This window comes from Carassius gibelio, chromosome A4 (assembly GCF_023724105.1).
Source record: "Carassius gibelio isolate Cgi1373 ecotype wild population from Czech Republic chromosome A4, carGib1.2-hapl.c, whole genome shotgun sequence".
Classification (NCBI taxonomy): domain Eukaryota; kingdom Metazoa; phylum Chordata; class Actinopteri; order Cypriniformes; family Cyprinidae; genus Carassius; species Carassius gibelio.
This window is the reverse complement of record NC_068374.1, coordinates 4616105-4624718: the sequence shown is the minus strand read 5'-3', so window position 1 is coordinate 4624718 and position 8614 is coordinate 4616105. Positions and strand designations below refer to the sequence as shown.

Genomic DNA, 8614 nt, shown 5'->3' with positions numbered 1-8614 from the left:
ATATGAAAATGAAAAAAGCGTATCTGCACAGCACCTATAACTTGCTTTGTATCTGCTGATTGCTGATCGAGATTTACATGCTTGGCTCACTCATTTCATTCGTAAACGAGATGTATCAGATCATTCAGCTCGTTCACCAATGAGAAGGTCTCTCGATCTCGTTCAGTGAAGGACGGATTCGTTCAATACATTCAACAAATCACATGCTCCGTCACATCTTGAGTAACTCTTTGAAAGGATGAAACAGTTCACAGAGCTGTCCACGAGCTGCGCATGCGCTGCTAATAGCGCCGAGCTCGCGCGCTGCTGTGGAGGGAGGAACTTTTACTGTCTATGGGAACTTCAGTGAACAAGAGAGTCTAGTAGCAACGTATGTCCCTGATGCGCGGGTCCGGTGGGTAAAGAAATGTTACTTTATTTGTGGGCTGGGGCGGGCCAAATAATTTCATAAAAGCGGGAGCCGTGGGTTGGAAAAAAACCTGACCCGGGCATCACTAGACTGCATCTGCGAGCACAAGTGATGCTGTGGCCGCCGGTCCACAACTGGTACAAAAAGATGACGCTCATTAAAGTTCACTGGCTGAGTTTTCTCCTCTGAAAGAAAAGGTTGCACAACTGACAGAATAAGTTACAATATCTGAGATATTGCCGCTACATTTTATTAGCTTTTTTTTTTTTTTTTTACTTGAATGCTATTGATTAAATTTATATTATTTATCTTTTGACATTTAATCTTCTGAGTTCATAAACATGGTTTAATATAAATCGCTGTTCATGTTTTTATTCAAAGTTCAGAATCAAGATACATTTATTACTCTAATGTTTCTTATGATAACTGAGATAATGCTGCTAAATTTATTCTTTCTTTACCTTGAATGTCATTGCTGTATTTTATTTTTTTAATTTTTATATTTCATATTTTGTTCAAATGTTTAATATATCTGCTGTTCAAATGTTAATTTATTAGTGTGTTATATGGTCAGAATGTTGTCTCGGTTTTAAAATAAAGCACATCAATGATGTTTGAGAGTGTATTTTCCCTTTTCAGGAAAAGTATCGAAAAAGTATCGAAATCGCAATTCTTGACTAGGTATCGGTATCGAAACAATAATTTTGGTATCGTGACAACACTAGTCTGCTATATTCATAAATGCAGTTTTTTGAGCCTGCAAGGTGGGAATATCCAGTGGAAACTAAATGAACTGCGACACAATAAGATGTTCTGAGAGTGCTGTAATTGTTTGTGTGATCACTTTGCTTACAGAAGGTTGTGACAGACCCAAATCATCACTATTGCATTGTTGCATTTTCCCAGTTGCCAAATATTGTAATGTAGTGATTACTTTAATTTTTTGCGCTATGGCATTTCTGCGCTGTGTCGGAGATGTTAGCACGTCTCTAATAAGATCAGTCACAAATACAATCTAATCTATAGCGTCTTATTAACTCACTGTCATCCATTGTCTGCAACACATTTCTTCTGCCTCTTCGTCTTTCTGCCGTTTTCTCCTCTGCTAAAAAAACTCTTAAGCCTCTTTAAAGTCCTCTTCTGTGCTCCTAACAAGATTGACCTTAAGACCCCTTCTGAATTACTTTTCTCTTTACTAGGATTTTTTCTTTAATTTTAAGAGTAAACGCCCACATTTCTAAGAATTTTCTTAGAATTTTGTCACTAGGAGCTACTTTTTGCATTAAGATTCTTTATGAATACGGGCCCTGGTCTCAACTGATCTTTAGGCCAATATTTATTTAGTCTTAGCGCCACCTGTTGGCAACAGGAATTTACTTATTTTACACTAACTTAAACATGCAATGTCTAATCTGACCAAAACTTTGCATGTTTGGAAAGAGTGCTGGCCTGAACACATGCCTTTACATGCCGATATTCAGTTATAATCATAGAGCCACCTGTTGGCAGCAGGAAATGTGGCTCAAATATTTACCATTTTATAAGCATATGGCCCAACGTTCGCTGTTCTCCTATGGCAACGGGTGGTGCTGAGCCCGGGTTCGAGGGCCCTTTCATCGCTTCTTGCAGCTTTAATTTATATTTTATCTGTATTTAATGTTCTACTGTTAGTGTTACCTGTTTGCACCGAGGGTCTGAGAGTAATCCAATTTAAATTCTCTGTATGTATGTACTGTACATGTGGAAGAATTGACAATAAAGCAGACTTGACATGACTTACGTTGTTTCTACATTAATTTGGAGATTCAATGTGACAATATACAAATATATTAATATGCAATTTATTTTCTGAAAATATGCAATTAAAAATTTTTTAATCGATTGACAGCATTAGTCTAAATGTTTAGATGTCTGTTGTTTTGTGTAATTAAACTAGTATTTTTCTCTTTTTACCTCAGACCTGATGGCACTGAAAGAGGAGAGTCAAGGACTGAATGAAACAGAAGAGAAAGATCAAAATGAGAAACATCATGATTTCAAAACTGAAGAAAAATCAATTAGTTGTTCACAGACTGAAAAGACTCCGAAAATACAAACAAAAACCCTTAATTACAACATAATTCACACTGGAGAGAAACCTTACACCTGCAAAATGTGTGGAAAGTGTTTTACACAGAAAAATCACCTTAATGTCCACAAGAGAATTCACAGTGAAGAGAAACCATTCATATGCCCTCATTGTGGAAAGAGATTTAAACAGAAAAATACCCTTAATGTCCACAAGAGAATTCACACTGGAGAGAAACCTTACACCTGCAAAGTGTGTGGAAAGTGTTTTACACATAAAAATACCCTTAATGTCCACATGAATATTCACACTGGAGAGAAACCTTACACCTGTGAGCTGTGTGGAAAGTGTTTTACACAGAAAAATACCCTTAATGTCCACATGAGAATTCACACTGGAGAGAAACCTTACACCTGTGAGCTGTGTGAGAAGAGTTTCACACGAATTGGAGAGCTTAAGATTCACAAGAGAATTCACAGTGAAGAGAAACCATTCATATGCCCTCATTGTGGAAAGAGATTTAAACAGAAAAATAGCCTTAATGTCCACATGAGAATTCACACTGGAGAGAAACCTTACACCTGCAAAGTGTGTGGAAAGTGTTTTACTCTGAAAAATCACCTTAATGTCCACAAGAGCATTCACAGTGAAGAGAAACCATTCATATGCCCCTCAGTGTGGAAAGAGATTTAAACAGAAAAATACCCTTAATGTCCACATGAGAATTCACACTGGAGAGAAACCTTACACCTGTGAGCTGTGTGAGAAGTGTTTTACACAGAAAAATACCCTTAATGTCCACATGAGAATTCACACTGAAGAGAAACCTTACACCTGCAAAATGTGTGGAAAATGTTTTACACGGAAAAATTCCCTTAATTTCCACAAGAGAATTCACAGTGAAGAGAAACCATTCATATGCCCTCATTGTGGAAAGAGATTTACAAGGAAAAATACCCTTAATGTCCACATGAGTATTCACACTGGAGAGAAACCTTTTATCTGCAAACTCTGTGGAAAGAATTTCTCACATAACATATACCTAAAGAATCACATGAGGATTCACAACTAGAGAGAATCCGTTCACATGTGGTCAGTGTGGATAGTTTCAGATATAAAGAAAGCCTTAATAATCACATTAAGTTTCATTCAAGAAAGAACAGTTTTAAATGTCATCAGTGTGAAATGAGTTTCACAGAGAGGGAACATCTTAAGAATCATGTTAAAATTCACATCTGAGAAAAGCCTTTCGTGTGCCATCTCTGTGGAAAGAGAACTTTGCTCAACAGGAGGACACCTCGAGAAACACTTGAGAATTTCGGCTGGTCTCCATATTTGGAAACCCAGAGTCCCAGTCAAACTCAGTCAGTCCAGCATGGGATGACAATAGCAAAGAAAACACTATTTTGAAGATGTTGAAGAAAGTTTGTACACAAATTTGAGATGTGGCTAACAGAGTTTAGCAGTGTGCTACATATGGAGAAATTCTGTTGTGAAATTGCTGGTAAACCGAAGAGATTCTTACAGATATGGAAACCCTTTTAAATATCTTGAAGGTGATAACTGATTATTAATTTCAACACTCTAGACAAGGGATAGGTAACATTGGTTCTGGGTACCACTGTCCTGCAGATTTTAGCTCCAACCCTAATCAAACACACCTGAACAAGCTAATTAAAGTCTTCAAAGTTACAAGGGCTACATGCAGGTGTTGGTTTTTTCAAGGTTTGAGGTAAACTCTGCAGGACATCGTCACTCCAGGACCACATTGCCTATCCCTGATCTGGACATATTCTCTGTGTGGTGTGACAGAGTATGTCTAGTAAGGTTATCATGCAGCTATTGAATAATTGGATAATATTTTGTACTGAAATTTTATTTTATATAGCCCCCCTCCCAATTTTAGAAAACATTTGGGGCATCATAAAGAGGAAGATGCGACAAAGAAGACCTAAGACAGTTGACATCCAAAGCAATTTTACCAATAACATGCAGGTATTATTCATAATTGACCAATTGTGGGGCTGCGCGTGAGAGGGTGAGAACTACAAAGAACGATCAAAGCGGTGCAAACATGTGTTTGTTCTGTCGTTTGACTTGAATCGTTGCTGCACACCAATCAAAAAAAGACACCAAAGTAGGTTCGAGAGAGTGAATCGAAAGCATTAGGAGCGGTCTGCTCTGCTCTCTATAGCTCATGAATGTCACACAACCTGGATATTTTAGGCAAAATTTAAATCCTGGCCGGGACGTGTCCCGTATGAATGGCGCATGTGGCCACTCTATTGAGTATAGACTGCTTTCCAGTGATCACTCCGGTGTATTCTCCAAGTTCCTGTTTTCCTTGTCATCCAGTTGTCATCGTGTGCATAAGTGCTCCATGTGTGGTTGTAGCTCCATGTAGCTTTGCTTTTCTGTTTAATCTCCATCTTACTATCACTCTCTGTTGTCTAAAGTGATCAAATATAAACTTAATTCCCACCATATATTCGATATTATCTATCAAACTAATCTGACCATTCGCTTTAAACTTTACATTGCAAATGCTTTGCGCATACACCGCGTTAGCATTCATTAGCTTGTCATTCACATTTCCACTTGCGCTTCTATTCACATCTACTACCGTTTTCTTTTCTCTTGCTTCATTTCTTTTATCTCACACGCCATTTTTCACAAGTTTATCAAAAAACATTGGTGAGTCCGAATCATTCTTCATTCACGGTAAGTAATGCAGGGTTTCCGCGGGGTTGTAAAAGGTAGTAAAAGTTAGTCAATTAAATGATGCCAAATTAAGGCCAGTAAAAAGTAGTAAACGTCATCTGACGAGGTAGTAAATTTTCGAAGCCCCATCTAACTGGGTCTATATCATGGGTGTCCAAACCGTGGCCCGCAGTCCAGTTTTTATTGGCCTGCAGCCAGGGTCCGAAATTAACAAGCGCCAAGTGCGGTTAGATTTTCCGTTTGGCGACAGTGAAGTGCTAGTTTCGCCGTCTGGTCTATTTTTTGCGCGAGTCGCGAGCGATCCGCATCAATCCCGGAAGGAAGTCACACCAAGAAACACGAGACAATCCGGTCAATTGTCAAAATATAAGCAATTTTCAAATTAAAATACCGCGAGTGACAAATGCGATCACAGGTGTGAACAGGCCGCGCGTGATTTTCCGTTCCGCGTCGCTTCGGCGTCCGGTTTGAAACCGGCTTAATCTCAAAAGGCTATCTGCCACACTGGCGGGTGAATGTTCATCATACCAAAATAGTAATAAAAAGATATTACAATTTCCTTTTGTAATGTTATGATGCCTGGAAATTAGTTCAAATCTCCTGCAAATCTAGAGCGCGAGCAAAAGCGCGCATGCAAACTGTAGCGAGCGCACGGCAGAGCGTGAGAGACCTTGCATGTGTGTGTGTGTGTGTGTGTCTCTCTCTCTCTCTCTCTCTCTCTCATGCAGTGGTGACGCGTAAACGGCACCTAAACATTGTAAAAAAAATATGACATTTTAATTGTTTATTAATAAACAAGTGTTTCTGTGTCAGCTGCAAAGATGAGGTTGACACTGACTCGCGATCTTCGCAGTAGTGAACGCGCCGGAGAAAAATGCATTTGACTGGCCATCGGGAGCACCGGGACATTTCCCTGTGGCCTGACGGTCATTCTGGCCTGTCGGCTGCCGCTGTGCAGTCGATCAGGCTGACGTGCAATAGGCTGTTATGCAACTGCGAATTAATTGACTGTCTTATGAATCTACGAATCCGGCGATCGCGGAGTGATATGAACCCACCACATGACCAAATATCAGCGAAGCACTGCCTAATTGGCTATATCCAGAGGCAGGCTTTATCTTAGAAAATCGCGCAAAAAATGGAGCGCCAAGGAGGAGCAGAGAGGGAAAGGAGAAAAGCCCTGGCCAAAGATGCAGCAAGTTGCTGCAAAATCTCAGCCATGTTTGCCAGTAAGGGCGGTCAGAATTACATTTATATGTACTATGGTTCTGTTGATGGATGTGCATTCTGGATTCCCAGACATTACAACAACAGCGATGAAAAAACCTCTACAAATCATTCACTCTTGTTCAATACTTATACTAACACTGTATCAGTGCATTCTTTTAAAGTGACAGACTTTAATCGAACAGCAACAACCGAGAAATCACTCACTGCTCTTGATTAAAAAGCTTTTTTTACTTAAAGAATAATCTTTAATTTATAGTCCTAAATGCAATGCTGTTTTACATTTTGATTACTTTAATTTCTGTACCTAAAAACTAATGCAAGACCTACCTAAAAAAAAACTGAAAGTTAGTTTATTTGTATCTTTACTCTATTGTATTTATATGTGCTGTTGTTTGTATTTAGAATATTCTTAATAATATGATAATATATATTTTTTGAAAGTATAGTTTTTCTATAAACATAGCATATACAACTGTACCGAAATCGTGACTCTAAAACCGTGAAACAAACCGAACTGTGAAAAAGTTGAACTGTTCCACCTATTTACATAATCATTTGACTGACGGTAGCTTTCATTCAAATCGACTTACAATAGATCAAATCAATTTAAAATAAATATATATTACAAATGTATATAATGATAGATGTTTTAAAAGAGCATCTTAATGACAAACTAGCACACTGTTTTACATATGAAGATACAGTATTTTTTTTAGTGCCAAAATTGACCAGAAACTGGTCAATGCTTATTTATTTTGAAGGTGAGGAAGGAAGCATCAGTAGCACTAGTGCTGTTAGTGCTCCTGCTGTTGAACAAGAGAGGGTGGACAGTTCAGCTTTTGAGTCAGAGCAGGAACCTTCAGCTAAAGTTTAAGCTATAAGCACAACTAAACATGCTGGCTATACTCTTAGAAAAATATGTGTTTTTATGATTTATAGGGTCATCAGTAGTAGGACTGTGATCATTGGGACATACAATTGATGGCTGCATAATTAATATAGACTATTGAAAGTTCTTATTTGATATTGCAGAGAAACTCAATGTGCAGAGTGAGAGAGAGGGGGATTCAGGGAAAGATGATAGAGACAGTGAATGACTTGATGCTTGATTTGATTATTTTGCCTGTCCACAGTCTAAGGATTTTTATTCATTTTTTAAGTATAACCCAATTCAAAGAACTGAAAGAGCCAAAGAGTTTATCAGTCTGGTGGACACATGAATTGTGTGGCGGTGACTGCAGCATCAGAGGAGGCCTGGGGTGGAGTCAAATTCCCTGATTTACTGTCCCAGTCCGCCACTGCCTAGCCTACTTTTATTTAGTTTTGAAGTGTTCTGTTTAAAAGTAGAAATTTCAAGCTTTCTGTAGATAATAGATATAGGATATTTCTAATTTGTTTAGGTCTGTGAGGCGAGTAGCCTAGGCTACCTATACGCTGAGTTTCGGTTCATGTCTGAACGTGTTGTGATTATACAAAATAATGAAACATGGATTAAAATGAAGATAAAGTTAATACAAAACGAAATTCGTTTCAAAGAGAGGCTTTGTGTTTTCTGTTTGATGTTTTCTCTATTTTCTCTCTCTCTGTGTGTTGGACAGTGCTTGGCTTGTGTCCAGTGTTGAAGTTATTTGTTTATTAATGAAATACTGTTATTATAGTGTACAATTGCACTATTATTACACATTGTGTAGCTGTTCATTCTAAAGGTCCAGTCTGTCTTCTAATTTTTATGTAATTGCTACTCTTTGACATATTGAGTAAATCCTATGGACCAAGGCCTGTTGTGATCTTGATTAATCCAAGTCCTATGGTAGAGTTCCCTCTCACTTGAATGTAGCTCACTCACTTGCCCTAACACACAGGCACACTCACATACACCTACAGAAACTCTCCTGACTTTCTCTTTCTCGCTCTCTCTGGTTCTCTATCTCTCCCTCCCAGTGTTGAAATTAAGTTATAATTGCCACATTAAATTGCGATTAAATATGTTATTAATTCATTTTGGAAAGATATTTCATGTCTTTACTAGTCACTTTACTTAACACTTAACACTGCTACAGTTGAAGTTTGAAGCCGTGTTGGTAGTAAAAATATTGTGATGGTAGTAAAATAGGTGGTAAAAAGGTAGTAAATTCAATTTAAGAATCTCTGTATAAACCCTGTAATGGCTTTTCCTGCTATTGTTG

At 38.1% G+C, this 8614-nt stretch overlaps 1 protein-coding gene across 1 annotated transcript; it reads left to right on the top strand.

Annotated features, from left to right (window-relative positions):
* The first annotated feature begins 2370 nt into the window (after window positions 1-2370).
* LOC127968248 (gastrula zinc finger protein XlCGF49.1-like) lies at window positions 2371-3214 on the top strand. The gene has a single exon (XM_052569315.1). The coding sequence runs from the start codon at window positions 2373-2375 to the stop codon at window positions 3168-3170; it is 798 nt and encodes a 265-aa protein (XP_052425275.1). The 5' UTR covers window positions 2371-2372; the 3' UTR covers window positions 3171-3214.
* The last annotated feature ends 5400 nt before the right edge of the window (window positions 3215-8614 follow it).

Excerpts from the sequence above, each read along its gene's own strand:
- LOC127968248 (XM_052569315.1), top strand. The coding sequence starts at position 2,373 with ATGGCACTGAAAGAGGAGAGTCAAGGACTGAATGAAACAGAAGAGAAA.